The 25,113-nt window shown below is 36.0% G+C and overlaps 1 protein-coding gene across 1 annotated transcript in view; it reads left to right on the top strand.

The window, feature by feature from the left end:
* The first annotated feature begins 731 nt into the window (after positions 1-731).
* sema3ab (sema domain, immunoglobulin domain (Ig), short basic domain, secreted, (semaphorin) 3Ab) overlaps positions 732-25,113 on the top strand; it is a 46,027-nt gene continuing 21,645 nt past the window's right edge. Inside the window, exons 1-7 of the mRNA XM_053500151.1 lie at positions 732-1,356; positions 14,063-14,223; positions 16,702-16,764; positions 21,265-21,384; positions 22,139-22,232; positions 22,711-22,830; positions 23,391-23,533. Of these exons, the coding sequence (XP_053356126.1) occupies positions 1,242-1,356; positions 14,063-14,223; positions 16,702-16,764; positions 21,265-21,384; positions 22,139-22,232; positions 22,711-22,830; positions 23,391-23,533 (816 nt within the window). The 5' untranslated portion in view covers positions 732-1,241. The remainder of the gene's footprint in view (positions 1,357-14,062; positions 14,224-16,701; positions 16,765-21,264; positions 21,385-22,138; positions 22,233-22,710; positions 22,831-23,390; positions 23,534-25,113) is intronic.

Here is a 25,113-nt window from a genome sequence, read left to right as displayed (position 1 = left end):
CACACACACACACACACACACACACTATTATTATAATTATTAAGAAGAAGAAAATGGAGAAAACATTATTATTATTATTATTATTATTATTATTATTATTAAGAAGAAGAAGAAGAAAAAATATTATTTATAATAATAATAATAATAATAATAATAATAATAATAATAATAATTATTATTATTATTATTATTATTATTATCATTTTATTTGTATGTGTTTATTGCTGTGGTGTAGGTGAATATAAAACACTCCAGCAACCACCTAGGGAAAAATAATAAATGCATCACACTGTCCTTAATTATTTTACAGTTTTTAACACATTATTAATAATTATTTAACACATTATTTAAAACTAAGCTTAATGCGCTCTGTAGAATGTTTTAAGAATATTATTATTTCATCCTGTTACTTAACAAAACTTATTTTTGTCCTTTTAAGTACAGTACATACAATACACAGAGGAGGAGAGTAAGACTGCATGTGTAATATATTCAGAAACATGGGAGTTACAACTAAGTATTTCAGTAAATAACACTAAGAAAAAGTGATGTGACAGAATGTGTGTGTTTGTGTGTGTGTGTGTGCGTGTGCTCAGATGGGTGGAGGATCTGTTGTGTCAGGCGGTAAAAAGAGAAATCTACCTACAGGATCCTCTCCTTCCAGCCCGTCCCCCTTCCCCCTGCTCTATCCCTCCCTCTCTTGCTCACTTGGCCAGGCTTTCTCACTTGGCTTCACTCTCTCTTCGGCTACGTGCACTGTGGACTTGTGTGTGTGTGTGTGTGAGTGTGAGTGTGTGTTTGTGCGCACTGAGCCTTACAGGGTCCGGTGTTTGTATGAATGCATGTGAGGGAGCTAGTAGAAGTGTTAAGAGCTTTAGTAAGCTTAAGTTCACTTTTGTCTCAGCGTGCTTTCAGCTGAGGTGCTACTTTTACACGGATCAGGACAAAAAAAGAGGGAAAAGAAATCAAGGCAAGGGGAACAAGTAGAGAAACAGTCTGAGAGCTTAGAAAAGAGCGGACACATACAGATACGCATACACACATCATACAAGTGAAGTGTCTTGAGATCCTTTCCTGGTGGTCAGGTTCCTTCTGCCTGGGCTGACCAGTTCACCAAGAGGGATGTGATCGTTGTACGGCTTACACGCTGACTCTACACACATCCATACACCTGCTCCATCCTCAGGTGCTGCTCTGAAGATCTGGACCTCACTTAGTAGCTGTGTATCTTTGGGTTCATCATGGACTACGTCTGGGGGATGGCAGTGCTGCTGTGCGGGCTCTGGACACCGCAGAGAGGAGCCGATGCTCAGCGAGCCAAAAGCAACGTGCCCCGACTCAAACTCTCCTACAAAGGTGAGAGCTCTTAACGTCCACTACTGCTGCTGCATGTTCTGCTGGTTTCATACGTCAAGCTCAGGTGCAAAACTGACTTTAACTAAGGTACATTTTGAAATTCACCTTCTAGGTCTATATCTATGGCTGTGCAATTAAAGTACAGAAGTTTAAAGATTCTTCTTTCACACATGTAAAATTATTATAATTGTGCTAATTTACTTAGTATAAAAATTATAATTGTACTGTTAATTGTATACAGACGCTTAAAATGCTATGTCTAGTATATACAGTATATAATTATTATGTAATGTATAATAAACTTTGAAATATGATATTTTACAGTATGTGGTATATTATATTAGTCCAGCTTGATTTGTTCTGAAACGTCATCTTTTGCAGCTCAAGCTTTCGTGATTTTCTTCCAAAGCGGATACGATCACTTGGTTGTTTTTTGTTCTTCTGCTTCTTGAAGTAATAATCTATTGCTAAAGTTTCACATTTTCTCCAAAATATATTTATGTTAGTCCAAAGTCAGACAAGGCTCTTTCACTGTGTGTTAAATTTCTCTGCACATCTTTTTTCAATACAGCAAAAACACATGAACAGTTATTCAAGATTTACGACTGTGCTCTTTTATCGTGCGCTGCTTTAATAAGCGTACTCAGGTACACGTGTGCTCAGTGTGTGTGAAACATGAATAGAACTGCAGTCAGACTGAAATGCTTATAAACTGCACTTTGGCTTGTTTTTGCATATATAATTCAGCTCTTATTATTTTCCCGTGAGCTCCAAACACAATGCACTGATCTTCCTCACCTTTATCGCATGCACCATGGATAACTGATAGCTGACAGTTTTTTTTTTTTCATTGCACCTCATTTATAACACAGAATACACCAATTACAACCCAGAATGTCTGCTCTTTTGTGCCCCCATGATAAGACTGCTGGTGTTGGGCACGTGTGACAAGCTCATAACTCTAGCACGGATGACTAATTAAGACATTTTGTTTTCATTTCCGTTGTTCAATTTAGTGACGTCAAACTTCTCCCTTCGTTCTCACACATCACTTTCTATGTTACGGTTGAGCAAAATAAACTGACTGAAAAAAAAAGGTAGATAACGAGAGATAGGATGGCAAGATGACAATAAAGGCAGGAAGAAAAGAAGAAAAGTGACATTATTTTTGTCAGTTTCCTGACAGCTCCTCATTAGCTAGGTAGTGGAAAATTACTTCTTTATGCACTCTGTAAAGCTGCGCGCCTGACAGACGCTGTTGAAACGGTAATGTCTAAGAGGCAACGAATACTGACACCTACAGGCACCTTTCTGTACTCAGCATAGAAATAAACCTGTGTGTGTTTGGGTGTGTGTGCGTGTGCATGTGTGTGTACATATGTGTGTGTCAGACATGTGCACATGTTCAATATGATCCACATGAATCAAACTTGTTATTAAAAAAGTGTCAGATTTTATTTTGAGTACACACGCACACACACAAATACTGAAATATACCACCGTATGATATTTCCTCATGTAAATTCTGGGCATCTATAACATAGGGGGGAATTTTTTTTTCTTTGGATTCCTGTCTGTTCGATTATTCCTCAGTACATCATACATTGTCTGTTCTAAGACTTAAAGAATAGATTTTTTTGTTTTTAGGATTCTACCCAAAACCTTTTCCCAAAGCAAAAACTTGTGTTAGTGTTCGATATAGTCTAGACTGAGTGAAGAACCCTTAATGAAAAGCCTTAAGCATTCTGTGGGTTTTCTCCAGGGGAAACTTGTCATAAATTCCAAGTAACATCTCCATTAAAATTCTGTGTTTTTTGGGATGGAAAACATGAAAAAACTTTAAACATTTTTTTTTTTTACAGTATGTTGTAAGGATCTAAGTAAAACCCTTTTTGTGCAGTTCTACAAAGAACAAACAGAGATAATAGCCTTTGATGATGTAACAGTTACAAAAAAATCTGTCATCATTAGACATTCTGAGATTACTGTACTATATTTGGAGAACCCCGTTAAAAATCTAGCTCTACATTAACACTGAGGTACAGAAACATTGCACTGTTACATGTTTTTCCTTAAATTATTTGTGAAAAACAAACATGTTCCCAAAAAGGTCGTTCCCCAAATCAACTTAAAACCTGCTCCTAGCGCTTAAAACTCATTTTATCTATTATTGCTTTTTGCAATATTATTATTTTTAACATACAGGGCTTAGAATTGTGCTGTACAGAGTAGGCACAATATGGTGAACTGAAATTTAGTTAATTTAAACCAACTATACAAAAAACATCTTTATTGTTGTTGTCGGTTGTTTCTATGTCCCAAAAATAGTCTGCTCATTTATAGAAGTAATAATAATGATAACTAATTATAATATATACTGATAGTAATAATGATATGTTTTGCTTTACATGACATATCCCAAAACCAGAAAAAAAAGTTTAAAGTCTGAAGCCCCTTCATTAACACACATACTGTATGCAAGGCATACTATAAGCAAAAAATAAAATAAAAAAATAATAATATAATATTAATAATTCGTTAATTAGTTAATAGTCATTTATCTATGCTGTGTTGCTGGCATTAAGATAATAATAATAATAATAATAATAATAATAATAATAATAATAATAATAATTATTATTATTATTATTATTATTATTATTATTATTATTATTATAAGTAATATTTCTACAATGCCATTACACAAAGGTACATGCCATGTTTGGTTTAGTTCATTGATATCGTCAAACCACTTTGGAATTTCTCTATTCAATGAGAATAAAAATGCATGCAGGGAGGAACATTACTGAGGAGAGAAATAGACCACTAAATTGTGGAATTCATCACATAGGGACCCTTGGTTGACCCTTTTTTAAAAACTTTTTTCCTTATTGCACTGACTGTATCGCTAAATTATTAGAATGTATCATTTACAAACCATTAGAATAAATGATTCCCTTTCTGCTCGACCATTTTGAATGTTTCACACAAAACTTATTGCCCCTTTGTCTTCACCATAATGGCATTCAGACAGTAATGGCGCATATCGTCGTTAATTTGTTACTCGGCACAAAGTGCTGACTTGGCATATTATAATTCTTATCCTAACACTAAGGAAGTATCAACCTGGCTGAGCAGCAGAAGTGTTTAGCATATTTTGCAAAAATAAAAAATGAATAAATTCCCCACAACCCCGAGCTAAGTTAAAAACCAGGGACAGGGTTTAGGGGTGTGGGGGTTGGGGGGGGACATGTCCCCAGTGGAAACTATGCCCATGCCTGTGAACACTTGTTCATGCAGTCTATAGCTGAGACAGGTTTTACACTATTTTTACAATATGTACAGTAGTGCTGCTCAGGAATGTGCTACACATTTCCACTATCAGTTTCAGGGATTATGTAGGGGGTTGCATAATCAGAGGGCTATTTTGTGTGATATCACTGAAACTTGACAACTGTTCACAGTCCACTGTAACTACACCGACCGAATACATTATGATTAACTACAACTACACCTATGATTTTTCTTTTTTGGAATAAGTCACATGTTCATTATCTACAGTACCATTTCCAAATGATCATAGGAAGAGGAGAATGGGATAGGCTCCAGGCTCAATCATGCATACACGCTGCTCCCCAGACTTTATTTCCATCATCACAGAGGGAAAGCTGCCCTTGGCGTTATGGGTGATGGTGAATGTTGGAACACTGGTACCACCCATGAGGAAGTCCTGACCGGACCAGTAGGCCTGGATGATAAAAGAGTGAGAGTGTGTGTGTGGGTGTGTGTGTGGGTGGGCAGTTTTACACCCCCTTTGAGCCCAGGGCAGAATAACATTAACACCCTTATATAAACATCAACCAATGTTGCCTGACAGTATCAACACAGAAACATGTGTGTGTGTGTGTGTGTGTGTGTGTGTCTCATGAATAGATGAGAGTGCTATAATTTTGTGATGAAATAGTAAAGATTATTTTAACTTTACACTTTCAGCCTCTTCATCCTTCAAAATAATAATAAAAAAAAATATTCTTCTATTACAGCCAGAGAATTTGAACTCCGTACACTTTATTGGTATTACTGTAGATGTGACACTGATACTGTACCTGAACCAGTTCACACAGAGATTCCTACAGAGGTAGACTGGGTAAATTAGATAAAATACACATGGATTGACAGGAGGTGGCTGTGAGGGGAACAACCTGTAAAACTTTGCACCCACCTTTGGATTCTTGTTATTGTACAATATCAATATTAGAAGATTCGAATTACGTCCATTTACTTGATAACCGCTGTCCATACTTGACCAATGATTTTTGCACTTTTATACACGAATCAATCATAATATTAAAATCACCTGACCATTTTTTTGTTCTTTTGTTTGGTTCTCTTTGTACTACCAAACCAGCCCTGACCCATCAAGGCATGGACTTCACATGAGCCCTAAAAGTGTGCTGTGGTATCTGGCAGCCAAATGCTAGCAGCATATCCCTTAAGTCCTGTACGTTGCCAGGTGGAGTCTCCAACAAACACCACCAAACCTGTTTATCCAGCACATCCCACAGATTCTTGATCAGATTGAAATCTTGAAATGTTTAAATCTAGATCAATGCATTTAAAGCCTGACCTCAAAGCCTGCAACCTTCAAAAGACACCACTGGCATACGGGAACGCCATTGCCATGAAGGGGTGTACTTTTTCCGCAACAATGTTTAGGTAGATGGGTCTGTATCAGCTCACCTTCCTCTCATAGTGCGTCCCTTCCCCAAATAACAGACACACATGCACTCGGCCACTCAAATGATGTAAAAGAAATCGTGATTCATCGATGGATGGATCGTCTTTCATCGCTGATCCAGTTCTGATGCCAGCATTAAATTGTCTGCTCTTCTGTGCGATCACACCAGATAGTATAGCTTTTAATGCTCAAATCTAACAATAAGCAATGGGGAGTCATGACTTTGTTGCAGTTCCCTTTCCTTTTACTACTTTTTCTAGGTGGTACCCACTACATCATTGATACACCACACAAGACTGTGACCCAGTCATTTAGCCATCACAATTTAACTCTTGCTAAAGTCATGCAGATTTTAATGCTTACCCATTTTTTCTTTTGTCCAACACCATAGCTTCGAGAATGTACTGTTCACTTGATGCCTAATAAATCCAACTCCTTGACCGAGTCCACTGTATTGAGATAATCAATGCTATCTAGGTCTCTTTTCAGTGGTTTTAATTTAATGACTGATCTGTTAAACTAAAAATAATTCTGCTCTATTTAATCCACTCATGCAATAAATTAAGAAATTAGATATTTTTAATGCAGTTCTTAGTTTACTAATGTAGCACACTCTTGAATCCTTACATGGCCTGATGGTGTGGATAGATTTTCCATGACATCTAGACTCGGACATTAATGTGAGCTGGGTTTAGATTCATGCTTTTTTATTTTAGAGCTGTTTATTTGTCTCTTATTTGATAGAAATTTCAGGGTCAGTGCTTGGCGACATTTAGATGTAAAGTTGTATAGGTCAGCACTGGTAACACAGGAAAGAGCTCAAGATTGTGGGTTTCACTTTTCTTGATCTCTCTCTAACATAACAAGTTTATAGCATTTATAATTTGGAATTTATCTGTTCTAAACCTAATTTGTGTCACAGATGTTCCATGACATTACTATATGTATTATGTTGCGATTTGATTATTACAAAATGTGTAATCCCTGGCAAGTTGTTGTGGACTTTGTAATGGATTTTGGTAAATCCCTTACTTCATACTGATGTTGATGTCATAAATATTTTCCTGTGTGCATCATTATGCACACCATGCAGCATGCATAGTTATGATTTTTTTTCTTATATTGTGTATGATAAAAGAAAGATAAAGTTAACTACTTTTGCAAAAGTTGCATTATAACATTATTATAAACTACATCTTGTACATTATACAAAATTAAGCTGATTAATCTTAACTCTTAATGTCACTTTTTATGTCATTCTGAATGAATGGAATTCGTTAGCTATGTGATATACCATATTATATATGATATAATATTATACAGGATATAGCCTGGCTACATGCTGTTGCAAGGTGTTGAAAAGGGCTAGCTATCCATGGAAAGTTGAGGAAACACAGGTGCATGTACTCAACTGTCTTAATAGGGCGATAGCAAAGAGACAACAATAATGATAGTTTTCCGTATACACACACACACAGGGAGGGAGGGCAGGATGTATGTAGGGTAGAGGAGTTTATTTTTATCACTCTCAGATGGGACTATTCCTCTGACTCCATCTGTCCTCTCTCCGCTTTGATGTTTTTCATAACAATAGCTCTGTGTTGTGTGTGTGTGTGTGTGTGTGTGTGAGTGAGAGAGAGAGAGAGAGAGAGAGAGACTGTACTTTTCATACTAACCCTATATGTTTCTGTGTGATGCTGTATTTCAGTATTAGGTGTTGTGGGGAGTTTGCTGAACCAGGAGGTTGCAGAAGGACAGTGTTTAGGTTACAGCTTAAAGACTGACTAGAAAAAAAAAAACAAATAATAAAAAAAAAATGTATCAATGTACTAAAAATTAATAAAATCATGCCTTTTCTTGTACTGTACGATTCATCATAAAAAGCGATCATAAAAGCTAAAAAAACCACAAAATTCTCTTTTAATCTAACGCCACATTCATGTAAGCTACCTATAAAAGATCTGATATGGTAAGGTTTTGTATAGAAATTTCCAAAGTTGGTCTCCTGTTCCATTTATTGTGCTGAGAAAAAAAATCTGAACCCGGTTTACTAAAATTTCATAAAGTCATAGTTGCAAAAAACTAATATTTTATGGGCTTTTATTCCAGCTTTAGTAAGAGGTACTAAATCTGTATAAATGTTTAATATTTGTTTAGTTATGTGTGTGTGTGTGTGTGTGTGTGTGTGTGTGTGTGTGTGTGTGTGTGTGTGTGTGTGTGTGTGTTTGTGTGTGTCTGTGTAAAACAAGGACTATCTGACCATTTTGATTCATACATATTCAAATTCCATACAAACTTAAATAATTCTTTTGATTGTGTAAAGCTGCTTTGGTACAATGCCAATTGTTAAAAGCGCTATACAAACAAAATTGAATTGAATTGAATTGAATTGAATTAAAACGAGTGCTAACATTTTCTGCTTTTTGTCCTTTAATCATTTTTGTATAAACCACGGCACAATAATGTTCTTAAAAATTTCCGAGCACAATTTTTTTTCGTTTTGATCAGTGAGGACACATTCATATCACAGTAGATACAGTAGGTAGTCAAATGGAATAATGTTTTTACCGCCATGGCCCACGGTGGCAGCATTTGGGTTTGTGCGTTTGCTGGCTGTTACCGCTGAGTGGCGCTATGTAACTAAAACCGAAGCCGCAGGACTTAGTTCATTTTCCTAAGAATGAATGACCCGCAGCTTCTTTAGAGCTTCACGTGATAAAATCAAGTAAAACATTGTAGTTAAATGAGTTCTTAATTAAAGTACTAAAAATTACAGTACAAATGTAGAATTGAAATAAAATTTAATCTTATTATGATCGAATTTAAGCAAAGTAAACGTTATTACAGTGAGCCTTTAGATTTTATCATGTGTAATTAAAAAAGCTACTCATGTAGGGTTTTGTGTCATCTTATATTTCATGTTCTTTAAATTTGTAGTAGATTTATTAACTGAAATAAAGGAAACTAAATGACCATAAATTTAAAACATTGTCTGGACGTTCTACTGTGTCAGTACATGCGTACTGTATGTAAGATAATCAAACCTGAAAAGTAATATATTACTGAAAGTATACCTGAAAGTATATATTTATTCACTCGCCTATCTTCACATGCATATGAACTTCAGTAACATCAAGTTCATAATTCATAAGGTTTAATATGAAGTTGTCCCACCCTTTGCAGCTATAACAGCTTTAACTTTTCTGGTAAGGCTTTCCACAAGGTTTAGGAGTGTGTTTACAGTATGGCAATGTTTGACCAATCCTCCAGAAGTTTGCATATTCTCCCAATAATCGCTGGGTTTCCTTCAGGTACTCGTTTCCTCCCGCAGTCCAAAAACATGCAGTGTAGGCTAATTGCCATTCCTAAATGCCTGTAGTGTGTGTGTGTGTATGTGTGTGTGTGTGTGTGCCCTGCAATGTCCCTGCAATGACCCTGCAATATCCGGGGTGTCCCTAAGTCCCGATATGCATATCAATCTGAGCAAACGAAAGAAAGAAATCTCTCGCTTTTTTCCTAAAAAAGAAGACTACATGCTGAAGGAAATGATTACACAGAAATTATATTTATTATATCCTATATTTATAGAAATTCAATCAACTTAATCAGTTTAGGTTAGGTAAGTTGTTGCAGTTAGACAATTTAATTTCACATATCCAGAAAAAAATTTTATGGTAGAAAATAGAAAAAATGATCATGTAACACGTTTATTTTTTTTTATCAAATTAATTAGGAGAATTAACAATATGTTGGTTTTACAATATGGAGTTTGTTAAGAATGCATGGAAAATGCATTAGTGTGACTGATATTTAAGAATTATATTATATAACATTATCAATTATATTATAATTACTGTATATAAAATAAGTGAATTATTATTAATGGAACAATAATTCCAGTGTTTGTGTGTGTGTTTTTTATGTCTATTATCAATGTCACCAGTATTAGTCATTATAAAAGCATCTGTTACTCAAACTATTGTTGGGTAATCATCAGACAGATAAATACTGTACATGGACAGGAAGTGGGTTTTATTGCTTTAATAGACTGGAAACTTTCCTGCATCAGCCTCACCCTAATGTGTCATGATAACAGATGAGCTTCACTATAGACTTACTGTACTGAACTAAATCAAAAGACACACACAAAGGAATCAGGCACACTGATGATATCCTAATGGTATGCTGTAACCTGTATGTTTTCACTTGAAGATACACTGCTGGGTTTCAGCAAAATACACCAGCAAATAAAATACGGCACACAAATACTCACTGAGATTTGTCATTAAATGTTGCTGTAAAGGTACACTGGAAGGGTTTATAATGGGGACAACACACACACACACACACACACACACACACACACACACACACACACACACACACACACACTTATTCAGGCATAAAAGGCATATCATGTGTGTGAATACACTCATTATCAGACATGATAAAACTTCAAGTAGAGCTTTTTACACTGAGCTATAAGGGCATTATGTAAGCAGCACTTCAACATACAAAGAGACTCTTGTATCACATATCGCTTTTGATCGAGACATCACACACACACACACACACACACACACACACACACACACACACACACACACGCACACACATGTCCTCTCTCCTATTTTCAGTGTCCTTACATAGGAAGAGCCATTAAACTAATAGGATACAAGCGCATGGTTTTGAGTGTACAGTACTACACACACACACACACACACACACACACACACACACACACACACACACACATTCACACTTCATCGCATACTCATAGTTTAGGAATGTATGTGTGTGTGTGTGTGTGTGTGTGTGTGTGTGTGTGTGTGTGTGTGTCAGTGCATAGTTAAGGCATGTTCAAATAAATTCATTTTATATAGAGTCAGTTTGAGAGTCTTTAAATTCTTGTCCTGAAACACTTTTAGTGAGTGAATGGTTTTAGTGGTCATGCAGAAGGGACGGATTCCTGACAATGTTTCCCAGCGTGTGGGTCAGAACTCTACTAAAGGAATTTAGTGGGCTTGTGCGGATAGTAAATTTTACTACATGGCTGCTGTACCTGTGCTGTAAATTGCACTTGCAGTGAAAACACTTTAGACTACAAGGGGTGTTCAAGTCAAACTGGGATTTTTGATTGTGCAGAATAACTGGACACAGTTATGAGAGAAAAACTCACTTTATTTACCTATATAATCCTTTGCTACACTCATGCACTTATCCCAGGGTTTCACTAGTGCCTGGATACCATTAAGGTAGAACGTGTTCTCAGTAAACCTGACGCATGGTCAGCCTGCCTCCTTTATGTCTAAAACTCTGGCCTTCCTTTAATGGAATGGGATGGGTGGGAATCACACCCTGGATCCTGGAGGTGCAATGTGACAGAGCTAATTACTAAATGAAATAACTTTGAGGTATGCGAGTAAAACAAGATTTAAGATCCCATATCTAGTGTGATGCTCAGGATAAACAGCAGGACAGGCAGGTAGAAACCACAGTAGTTTAATCCATAAGTTTGAGAAAAGGTTCTAGTTCTTTACCACAGATATATTTAATCAAATAATGTGTTTTTAAATGTTTAATACATCATGTGTTCATGTTTCCTTAGCTACAGTATATATGTAGAGCGGAAATGATTTGATGTAGCGTTAGCCCTGTGTTGCGACTAGCCAGCTGCCTGTATGTAGTAATACCCGCAGCTGATGTGTGAGAGAGATGGAGCTGTGGTATGTTAAGAGCGGGCTTGTAGTCACAGCCCAATTCAGCTTTTCGCACATACGAGCGGACCCACAGGCTGTAATAACAGGTTAAGGTGTCTAACACGTGTCACTCAATGCTAATGTTGCTCTGGGACACAGTTTTAAAGTGTTTTAGGGTGGCTGCAGGGAAAAGTCTCATTTCCAGTCTGTAATTAGGGCTTTCTTTCGCCACTTTTCCTGCTCTGGCTCCTACAGCCGGGGCATTCTCACCTCCAGTTGGACGCTTTTAGCATTTCATATTTCCCGGATTACATTTCCTTTTTTTTTCTTTCTTTTTTCTACCTTAAAATAGCTACACAGGTCCATTAATACCTTGAGTGTTATTTTGTAAACTATATGATGGCTGATGTTACTGAACCAATTAGTAATTCAATATGGCAGAAAACATTTGAGGCCTGAGATTTTCATTTTATTGCTCCGCACTTCCATCATACACACCATAAACAATCATAACCCAAAGTGATGGATGCCATAAGCTTGAACAGCAGGGGTTCCAGGTGTAGTGATGGAAGTGTTGTTTGCTTAGCCTCATTTTTTTTGTTTTTTTGATTCCCAAGGTGTTACTCATGAGTCATGTGTGTGTTGTGCCTCAGTGGGACATCTTCAAGGTCAAAGTCTTTTGAATTAAGATTGACTTTAAAACAAGGTGTATTCATAAAGATTTCAGAAGACACAGATGGCAGAGACAAAAATTAATAAACTTAAACAAGAATAACATAATAAACATTTCACAACAAACTTTGGCAAAAAAATATGATCTAAACCATCCATATTATGCATAAAAATACATAGTTTGACTAATCATCTAGATATTATTTTTTATTTTATATTCTAGCTATACATTTTTTTATTTGTCTAGCTATATACTGTAATATAGCTATTTATTTGATTTTGTGCTTCTCTAGCTTAGTATTTTCTAATTAAACAGTAATCTAGTTATGTACTGTTATGCTAATCCAGCCATGGATTTCAACATTTCTATTATTCTAGCAACTTATTTTTTCTTTCTTAAATAACAAATGATGTATGTTTTGATCTTCTGCATAGCTAATTTGGTGCTAAAGTTTCAACAATTTCTAGCTATGTAAGTTTAAATTTGTTTGCTAATCTCATATGTATTTTCTAATTTTCAAAAATATTTATTGTTTTTTTTAATTAGCAATTTACTTTCTTACTTTTAAAAATTTTAATTATTAATTTATTGATTAATTCATATGCTATGTATACTATGTAGCTACATATATTAATTTCCTTAAGTTTGTTTCAGTCTATTTTATATTTTTATTTACTATTATTTTAGCTATGTATTTTCAATTTTTTTTAATATTCTAATTATTAAATTTGTGATTTATATATATATATATATATATATATATATATATATATATATATATATATATATATATATATATATTTCCCTGATTATATACCCGTTTTCTGTCTTATTTTCCTTCAAATTCCCCAATATTAACACTATTTTTTAAAGCTTTTCTACCTAAGTATTATAGAAGTTTTTTTTTTTTTGTTTTTTTTTTTGCTGCTAGTTATATTCAAGTCTGTATTTGCTCTTGTTAAAGCTCCACACTTTTATGGTAAAGCTTGTCCAAGGGTCCCCAAATGTCAGAACTGCCCTGACTGTGACCCTAACTTACCCTGCCACTGATCTTTCAGAGGACACATGGTTGTACATATACAGTATAATTCTTGGCTTCACCAAGCATAAGTGAAGTGACACAGACAGCACCAAAGACAAGCTGATCTCGTTTTTCCTTTTGTGTGTTTGTGTGATATGTAATAGAGACAGAAAGGAAATGGAAAGAGAAGGAACCGAACCAGTGGTCTCAGCTTTATTATAGCCAAAACCACACTCACACGTCACACTCATCATCAGCAGTAAAAGAAGAGAGTTAGCTACCGTGCAGAAGTGTTCTGCAACCTAGCCAGATCATTTGTTTATTAAGACTCCTTCTGCCCTGAAGCAGCCTGGCCGCCGAACACGGAAACCTTAGTGGTGACATGTGGTTGGAAAATGTCTACACATATGAACAATGGCCTTTCAAACTTAATGGCTGTAATGATATGATACAAACAGTGGAGTAAGATGAGCAGACTTTGGTTAAACAGTTTCCTTAGAACTGATAGCCATTGTGAATATTTCTACTATAATTCTTTATTAGTAATAAAACAAAGTCTCTTCTCTTTCCCACAGAAATGTTGGAGTCGAACAACTTGTTTACTTTTAATGGACTGGCCAACAGCTCGGCTTACCACACCTTTTTACTAGACGAAGAGAAAGGTCGGCTTTTTGTGGGAGCGAAGGACCATCTCCTGTCATTCAACCTGATAGACATCAACATGGACCAGCAACTGGTAAGGACACTAAAGATTGTACTCTTGCTTAATTTTGAAACTCTATGTCTAAGGGTTTGGTTTTGACAGAATTTTGAAAAGTATTTGTTGTACAAGCAATATTTTAGATGTGGAAAACCTTTTGAGTGGAGCAACAAGAACAACAACAACAAAAAAAAGTGTAGAATAGTGTTGGGAGGTTGTGAGTTTGAATCAGACGAAACAACAGCCATCTGGAGTCAAGAGAGCGAAATTGGCCTTGCTCTAAGACTGCGCGTCTATCACTCAGAGCAAGACTAGCCAATCTGTTAGCTTATGTATGCAGAACAGGGATAGCAATTTCCTCCGAGTGTGTTAAGCTGTCCGTGATGCAACATGAGCAGCAGTTTGTAGAGGCTGTTTTTTGAGAATCACTTCCTTTTCGAAATCCTTGCCTAGTAGTTGTTGTGTGATAAATAAAAGCTGGAAAATTTCTTATTCTTAAGTTTTTGAATGTAGTAATATTAAGTGTAATAATTGTTGGTGAAATACGTTTAGTGTAATAAACAGCCGTGGAGGCAGTGTGCTTGTGATCATTTTACATACTAGACGTAACAGGATACTTAGTTTTTCTAAACCCTTATTTCATAATGGTATAAATAATGGATAATTAGGTGGATTTGAGCTACAGTCCCTTGCAAATTACTTTGGCCACTCTTTATTTTTTATATGAAACACAATTAAATGATGAAGTTGAAATTAATGAAATGGGAGCACATGCTTTATTGCAAGCTACAAAATGTCTAAAGATACAATAAAAAAATTGGTTGTTCATTAAGCAACTCTTGCAGCAACCTCATTTCCCATTTCGACTGTTAAACCACTTAGCCTTCAGCTTCACCAGTACACTAATCACCAACCTGATTGGGATTGGTTCATGCCTTTTTTATTGCTTGAATGATTTATAGGTCACTGGCATTATGATAACAAAAAACTTCCCCTGAAACTGGTCAGTTACAGGGACTGGACTAAAATGAAAGCAAAACCTTGCCAAACATAAAAGCCAAAAAAGTCCTTCAGGAAGCCTGGAAAACTATTTCTCAAGACTGCATTAAAAATACAAGAAAGCCTGGCTCTTTGGAAGGAAAATATGAGGCTTATGACTTTTGACCAGTACTGTAGCTATATATGATGAGATTTTGGAATATCTGTTCTATCATAAACTCTGGTTACTGTCCTTGTATAGTTTGCATTTTTGTATGGGTTTCATCCTATTGTACATCATCAATACCAGTAGGTTAATGTTCAATTGCTCCTAGGTGTAAATGAATGTGTAAATTTGTGTGTGGGTGTATTTGCACTTATGGTGTTTCAACACATCACATGTTTTCGGATATACTCCAGAAACTCTGCCATCTTAACCATTTAAAAGTAGGTAAAAAGAATCATAAAATAAGGAGGACATAATAAAACAGACTTAAAGTAATAAATCATAATAAATGTATATTTAATAAAATCCCATGTACCATTATATATACAGTAGAGATGGTCCATACATATTAGATATATCTTTAAAGGTCATGTGTGCAATACAAATTCAGCTACAAGAAGGTAATCTTGTCTACTTTGACAAATCGTGGCTCGCTGCAGCCAGTTGGCTCATTTTTCTCTCAATAAGGAGAAGCATTGTTAAGTAGCAGTGTTGTGCTGAATTTCATCCGGATGGTTTTATAGGGATAAAGAACCTGTAAGACCACTTTTCCTTTCACTGTTCTCACCCTGGTCCTAACATCAACCTAGACTCATGTTTGCTTTTAATCTCAAGTTGCCTTAATTGTAAAACAAGCCATGATGTTGGGCATAACCGAATACCTGAGAGTGTTGAGGTTGAGATGTAGCCTAACTATAACTGATATGGCCATTTTAATCTAAAAAGTGACTTATCGTATCAAATTATCCTCAGACTTCAATGTTATCCTCATTCCTTTCTTATCGCTTTATCTTCTCTCGGTACCCTGTATCATGAGAAGAAAAATAGGGTTGTGTCTGAGTGTGCATAGACATGCTGCTTCAAATTCGCAAGTAAAAAAAAAAAGAAGAAGAAAACTTCTTAAGAATCATCAGGTCATGTCCTGAATTTATCTTCACTCCTTTGCTTAGCTCAAACACCTGCACCTGGCTAAAGTTTATTAAATTAAACAACGTCTCATTCTTTCACAGCCATAAGGCAGGAAGCAGGTTGGATTACTAAGCACTGGTCTGTTCTTCTCTACTGGGAGACTTAAAACCAGCCTGATAGATTTCACCTTCACATGGAAAGCGTATTAGACTCAGAGGCAGAAACCCAATGCTGTTCTTGCATGCACACACACACACGCACACGCACACACACACACACACACACACACACACTTACATTATTTATTACCTCTGCAGTTGCTTAACTATGACTGGGCATATAAAAAGTGTGTAATAACATTTTTTTCCCTCTTTGTTGTTCTGTTCGATTTGTTTTGATAGATACCTTGGCCTCCATCTTCATCACACCGGGATGAGTGTAGGTGGGCTGGAAAGGATGTACAGGTGAGTTTGTTGATATCATATACTTGCTGTAATGCAAGAATGTTCAAATGTAGTGCTGCAGGGCCAGAGTCCAGCACGTTTTTCTGCTTTAACACAGTTTATTCAGTTAATCTGTTAATTGCCAGGTTGGATGGGCGTGTTTCGGTTGATGAATTATAAACTATAGTGGAGATTGAAATTTCAGAACTGGATTTGAACACCCCTGCTGTATAAGGTCACATGCAAAATTAATATTAATTGTAAGAAACATAACTCACAGTCCCTATTAAAGATTTTTTTTTGTGTGTGTGTCTCCTTAGTAAGTTGTAGAGTTCTTAGGGTAGTAGACTAAAACAAAGTTCTAATCACTAAAAACACCAACAATGCTGTTTTCCACTGTTTTAATGGTTTAAGTTATTGTTTGGGTTTCCCTTGTGCCACCCAGGTGGCCTTGGCCCCTCAGGGTTTGGCTGCACAGGACCTCTGGGGGTGTTATGGATTGTGGGGTGGAGCCTCCATGGATCGGACTTGTACGTCTGATGCATCCTACTGTATGCTTGATAGATTGGGATCTAGGGAGTTTGAAGTCCAGTTCTGTCACTAGTTAACTGGTGTATAATTGATAATCAGTGTTAATATGTTAATGTTATGTGGTGTTATTATTTTTGGTTGCTCTTTGTAAGTTAGATTCGCTGATTTTAGCAACATCACACAGCCTGTATTGTATAGATGCTCTATAGAAAAAAGTGTGCTTCAGCCACAGGGAAATGTGGTAGATCTGAAAACATCCAAATCTCCCAAATCTATTACACGTATTTAATGTTTTTACATTATTATTAATATGCATACATATTTGATATTCATTATATTACCAAACATGTATACCAAGTTAAACAACTATTATTATTATTATTATTATTATTATTATTATTATTATTATTATTATTATTATTAATAATATAAATATAGCATTAATAATAATAATAACAACGATAATATTATTATTAATAATAAAATTATTATATATTGAATATTATGTTAACATAATAATAACAACAACAACAACAACAATTATAATACTAATACTAATAATAATAATAATAATAATAATAATAATAAGATTTTAAATATGACTATTAATGCTCAAAAATAATTACTAGACAGGAAATTAGAATTTATTTAAATTCAAGGCCATAATTACTTTTCAGGTGGCTCAGCGGTTAGCACTCTTGTCATGCACCTTCAGCGTTGGGTGTTTAAATCTCACCTCCAGTCTGTGTGCATGGAGCTTGCATGTTTTATGGGTTTCCTCGTAGCACAGTGTGAAGTAAACTTATTGCTGTAGTGTATAATTGTTTGGTGAGTGTGCAGGGGCCTGTTTGCTGCAATACTGTAGGTTGGCACTCTATAAAAAGTGCTCTTCATCTTGTGCCATGAGCTTCCTGTAATAAGCTCCATAGCTCCACAGTATGAGTGGTATGGAAAAATGGGTAAAGTTTCTAGAGTGTATTCCTAAATCATACCTATTTGGGATTGGCTTCAGACCATCATGAACTATAAATAAAGCATAAAAATTGAATGCACCAAAAATCAGAATAAAAAATAAATACCAGTCTTTATTTGCATAAGAAAAACATCCAAGCTGCAAGCATTCGACTGTAACTGTAAAGTTCAGTTGAGACATGACCCTTCACAAGCTCAGCACCATCCAGGAGTTTACACCACTTCCGCATATAACTATCACTCCGTCTCATCTAAATTCCATCGGAGATAATGCCTGAGGCTCTCCAAAGAAACCAAGAACCACAGCACAGTCCTGCTCCCTCCTCCTCCCCCATCACCACCACAATGAAACTTTGAGCTTAGTAAACTTCTAATAGTATATAAATGAATAGCAGTACAATTTTGTGTGTGGGATTTTGATGTAAACACAATGACTGTGATTAGAGGGTTCTTGATGAAAGATGGCTTTTGTGTGAAGAGGGCACTGATAAAAGAGAACGTCTGACTGAAGCTTGTTACTCCTTGAAGTGGAACAATGTCAAGTTTGTGGCTATTGAAGAGCTGCTGAAAACACAGAGCAGCTGCCCTCATGAAGGATCCACTCATCTGACGCTCAAGAAGGAGATCAACCACATGGTATAAAGGTGCACAAGAAGAGCCCACTCACAAAGTCATAACAAATGAGCCACTGTGTTATGCAAAACGCTCTTACATTTGCAAATCCATCTGAATTTGCATGAGATGACTTGACCTTAAAGTGGATCGTTATAGTGAGGCTTAGGTGCTCAGTGAAAAAAAAATCTTTATTAGAATTTATGCAAATTTTATTCATGATGGTTGTAGAAAAAGGCATAATAAGAAATGGGTTGATAAAATTCTATAACAGGTACATGTGCCATTTATGTGAGTTAAACTGGCTGATGTAATTGGATAAGCAGACGTTTTAGATTTTTTATGTTAACTTTTGGCTTTTGATTTTCTCCAGTGATCTCAGGAGCTCTTTAAATTACTAAGGAAGGTTTTTCCTTCCTATTGGGAAGCCGCATTATCCTTGTCAAAGTCATGGTGGATACAATACAATAACGTTTAATCATAACCTGAATTAGTAAAAAGTGGGGTTACACATGTTTTCTATGTTACTTGTATGAAGTCGATCCACTAGTACTGTATGTTTTAGATAAACAAAAGTAATTAAACATTGTTACCAAATTTATTAGTTAAATTATGCGTTACATCTTGATTGTGAATTTGAGTGGACTTGTCTTACTGTACAAGAAAAATCTATATCATATATAGTTTGGTCCAATGTTTTTATATGACAATATAAAGTATCAATTAATAACTGTTTCCCAAAAGACAGAATTAATTTTTAATACCTATTTTTTGCCCAGTTTAAAACTACAGTAAGTTAAATGAAGAATGGCACAATATTTAAATCTTGCAATTATTTTAATATTTTATAAATATTTATGCATAAATATTTTGTGGTTATTTTAATCATACTTAAAATTTTGAAAAACTAAACTTTTATTCTTAAAAAACTAAAATTTCATTCTTTTAAATAGTCTCTTGAGGTCCACCTGTAGTACCTTCACATCCCACTAGGGCCAAACTTGACCTAATCCATAAAAATGTCAGATAAGAGACAGTGAACTGTCATAGATCAACAAGATACAGTGAATAAGTGGCGTGTACAGTAGTCCTCTTCTGCTAGCATCAGGTGTTCCACAGCACTGTTTTACTGGCATGGCTAGAAAAAATGCTTGTATGTCCAACATTTTACAGGCCTGTGTGTGTTTTGCTCAAAAGCTTTTTCGTGCTGAGTAACTGTCAGGCGTGCTTAGACACGCACACACACACACACACACACACACACACACACACGGGACCTCTTTATGCTCGCTCCAAGATGGCTCTTGTTGATGATCTACACATGCAGCTGTTATAACATTATTATTAATATTTTTAAAGTCATTTTTTCTCTCCGCTGTACCACTGTGTATAATGTTTGTATGTATTTACTGTATGTTAATTTGGCACAACAGTGCACAGAGTCTGTATATCTCACTACTGTATATTTGACACATGAAAGATACATCTATATCCGTCTATAACAGCAGACAAACTTAGAATTGTCCAGAATGCTGAGCAAGTGCAAAAATAGATATGGTTCTGTATTGCTGTTCTTTACTCTACAGAACCTTAGATAGCGGGACTTATGTGATAAGGTTTTGTAATTGTAATTGTAGAATTGCCCATGTCTCACCCTTTTTATTGCAGTGCCTATAAAGTTTTCTTTGCCTATCCTGGGTCTCACAATATGCTCACACTTAATACCCTTTGACCATTAATGCTTGACTTTCTAGTGAACATCTGGAGATGAATAATGACTGACATATTCTAATGCCACTATTCGCTGCTGATTTGCTGCAAAAGGTTAAATTTTGACTCCATGTACAAACTTTCTTCCTTTTAACTTAAAAAAGTTTTCTTACTGTATGTCACTGCAAGCTGGTTCTGGTTACTCCCATTGCGTGAGACAAACATGCATTTTTTTACTATAAATCTGCACTGCTGGTGATGTTATTTTTAGGGGTAACTGGAAAATCCTGGTGTCAAAATGGTTGTAGCCTGAGGGTTCATCACAGAATGGCCATTTAAATATTCCAAAAATAAGGTTTTATCTAGTTAAACAAACTTACACTGGCCACATTTCAGCAACAGGACATGATATAGTAATAAACTGTCCATTAAAATGGAGCTTATTGACGCAAGAATCTGAAAACATGCCAATCTGAAATCACCTGAAATGTGAATGATTTGATGTGAAGGGCTACATACACTTGACTGCTTATCCTTCTGTACTTGTTTGTGTGTGTGTGTGTGTGTGTGTGTGTGTGTGTGTGTGTGCAGACAAACCATCAATTACATACTCATACAACATCCAACTGTTAATCCAGCTGGTCAAACCTCTCTCTCTCTCTCTCTCTCTCTCTCTCTCTCCCTCTCTCCCTGCAGAAAGAGTGCTCAAATTTCATAAAAGTATTGCAGGCATTTAATCAGACTCACCTGTACGCATGTGGAACTGGAGCCTTCCATCCTGCCTGTGCTTATGTGGAGGTGGGCAAACGGCCAGAGGTAAATATGCCCCTGATTACTTATTTTCTATATAAATTAAAGGATGTAATGACATCTCATTTCCTGGTGGTCCGAGTTTTTCTTTTACTTATGTATCACGACTTCAGCAAATTTCATGTATATAAAAAAGCATTCTGATTGATGTGGTGAGAATTTAAGTGGCCTGATTTGTGACATATTTCTAAATATTATAAAATGAATTACACAAGGGTGAGTAGGAAGACAGAAACTTTTACCCCAGACAGTAACACTTACGTGCAAGTTTTAAATAAATCAAAGTATCTAAAATTATAATTTTTTTAAATCAAATAAAATCTCACAAAAAAAAATTAGATGGACTATTCTGCCATAATACCATACTATACATACTATATATATATATATATATATATATATATATATATATATATATATATATATATATATACTGTATAACTAGATATAAACTACAAAATCTTTATACTCGTTAGATATTGGACACTGGTGAATATTAAAAAGAACATCCTGTGTGATATATACACTTAAAAAACACTGTGCACTTTCAAATAGGCAGGATTTAGAAATGTCCAATCATGGCACATAATACCAGGTGTACCTAATAAAATGGCCGGTAAATGTACTTACTTTCTAGCTTTCTAAAATCTGACTGTCTAGTGAGCTCTTGAAATATTTTGCTTATTATTGCTGTGGTTGTGTGTGTGTGTGTGTGTGTGTGTGTGTGTGTGTGTGTGTGTGTGTGTGTGTGTGTGTGTAGGACAACATCTTCAGACTAGAAGCGGCAAACTTTGAGAACGGCCGCGGGAAAAGCCCATACGACCCAAAACTCATGACTGCTTCTCTACTTATTGGTGAGTGTATGTTTATGTGTTACACACAAGGCAGAGGTAGAAACTATAAGTGCTCCTGGCGTGTGTGTGTGTGTGTGTGTGTGTGTGTGCGTGCATGCAACGTGTGTGTGAATGTGGGCTATTTTTCAATAGAAACCCAATACCTCTGATTAACAGTCTTTCTAAGAGGATGAAAAGATCAGACTGTTCTTGTCTTTGTACTCTCCCTGCAGCGCATTCTTCTGTTAAATCTCTCATCTCAGATTAAAGGTCACTTACACACATCCATGCATGCGCACACACACACACACACACACACACACACACACATGTACACACACACTTTCTTCACCACAGGATCTTTTTTCCACAACACTTTCCATGAAATCATATTCAAGTGACGACCATCGAGCCGAGTTGAGTGTTCACCTGAGATCAGTCATTCCTCTATCTCTCTGCCATAACCCTTTTTTGACCTTTAGCGCAATATGATTGACAGATGGTGAGCTGTATTCTGGGACGGCAGCCGACTTCATGGGACGAGACTTTGCTGTTTTCCGAACATTAGGAAAGCATCATCCAATCAGAACGGAGCAGCATGATTCCCGGTGGCTCAATGGTGAGGCACATGCTTTAAGCTGTTTAACTGAATAATAAGCTGTGAGTGGTACAGTATGGGTTAATATTAATTAATACGGTAAATAATCTTAGCAATACCGCAGAAACACTGTTGGATTGGTGACTCTGATTGGTCAGAAGTGTCAAGTTACTTTTATTCTAGTTTTTCTTTTTTTTTTTACACTCACACTGACATTTTCGTTATTGGAATTTTTGCGTCAACTTTAAAAAAAACAAACAAGAGACTCTTAATAGCTGTTATCAAGTATGTGATAATAAGAACTGACATTCCATAGCATTTAATATATATGTAATCTGATAAAAATAAATTATGTTCTTCTTTATGAATGCAATTGAATTTGTTGCTTACATAAATCAAAATGTTGTTACTGAAAAATAATAGAATTTATGATGAAAGCTGCGTCACATGACCGCCTTACTGATTAATTTGCCATTACATCACATCCTGGTGTCCTTAACTCCTGATCGAGCAAATACCAATTTCTATAGAATCTGCTCTACATTATGCAAAATTTCGTGTGTGTGTGTGTGTGTGTGCAGAACCAAGGTTCGTAAGCGTCCACCTCATTCCAGAGAGCGACAATCCTGAAGACGACAAGATCTATACATTCTTCAGAGAGAACGCCATAGACGGAGAACAAACCGGCAAAGCTACACACGCCAGGATCGGACAGATGTGTAAAGTAAGATGACTTCGAAATTCACAGATCTGCAAACATGCACATTAAAAACGGCTTACAGTAGATATCTTACTATATACGCACATGCATGCACATAAGAGCTGCACGATTAAGCAAAAATAAATAAATAAATCAGGATCTCGATTCATTCATGCAGGTGATCTTTTTTATGAAAGAATCATTTCCCATGGAGAGAATTGTGATCTTAGCAAGAATTGTGCAGCCCTAATGCACATGCATACCCGTTTGCTTTTATGTATATACGCACACACACACACATACACACACACAGTAGGCATGGGAGATTGAGAAGCCAAGTTTCTTTGGCGACGTGTGTGTTTTTCTTGCATCCTAATCTTGCCGCCCACCACGAAGCCGAAGAGAGATTGAAATGTCACCGGAGTCATCGGCAAGCGCGAAACAAAGGCCCCTCTGTGGCTAACGTTCGACTTGCATTTGCACTTGGTTGAAGTGGAACTCTAGAGCGGCGAGCGGGAGAAAGGTGTTCACAATTATGTGCCGCTTGGCATTCTGGCATGACTGGAATCCACTCCGCACCAGCACACACACAATTGTCTCATTATTTCAAGATGCCAGAGAAAGTTTTGTGCTTTTGCAACTTCAGTTCGGTTCACCTCTCGACGCTTCGAATTCATTCATCTACAGTAAGCACTTTACGCTTGTCAGGGTCACCGGGGAACAGAGGCTTATCCAGGGAACACTGGGTGTGATGCAGAAAAACACCTTGGATGAGACAGTAGGGCACCGTGCAGCAAATTTAAGTCGTGGGTCCTCCAACTGACATGTTATAAATGCTGACATTGGCCTTTTTTTTTTTTTTTTTTTTTTACGTACAGCTTTAATTTTAATTGCAATTTCTCACACAAACAATGCATGCATACTCTTATTACGGGAAGTACTGCTAATATAAACATTATCTGGGCATGCCAGACCTTACTGCTTACAGATGTCAATGTGAGATTACATCTAAAAGCAGGGCCCCATCTTGGACAAATGGAATGTGATAGTATGTGGGATTTACAGTGGGGAAAAAAGCTATTTTCTAATCACAAAAGAATTATGTTATAATTATCACAACAATCCCAATAAATCCTGCTTAGAAAAACGTCAATGTAAGCAAGGATAAAGAAGAAAAAAAAAGAAAAGATAAAGCAATTGTTAATGTCGGGTTTTTGCTATTTATATACATGTAATAGCTCCATAATACTGTACATTAAGCCTGACCCTAACTATAATGTAAATTATGAAAATTACAGTACAGCCATTTTCATACACATTTGGCCTCTGTTAACCCAAAAATGGGGTTTGTGTGTTTCTGTGTAAGAAAATGACTTTAATTCCTCAAAGGTTAATGTCACACTTTTGTCACACTGTTTAGATTAAAGCTAAAATTTTTGACATCTAGCGTGTTTTACTTCAAAATCATTTTGATTGCATACAAAGTCCAAATAACCCCCCAAAAGTAAAATTGTTCCAAAATGTATATAACGTTTTGTACACGTTTAAAATTCCCCTTTAGCTAACACTAAAACAAAGATAAAATATTTTACAAAAAGATCATT

The sequence above is a fragment of the Clarias gariepinus genome, chromosome 7, assembly GCF_024256425.1.
Source record: "Clarias gariepinus isolate MV-2021 ecotype Netherlands chromosome 7, CGAR_prim_01v2, whole genome shotgun sequence".
NCBI lineage: Eukaryota > Metazoa > Chordata > Actinopteri > Siluriformes > Clariidae > Clarias > Clarias gariepinus.
Note: the sequence above shows the minus strand (reverse complement) of the source record. Positions and strands in the feature narration are given on the sequence as shown.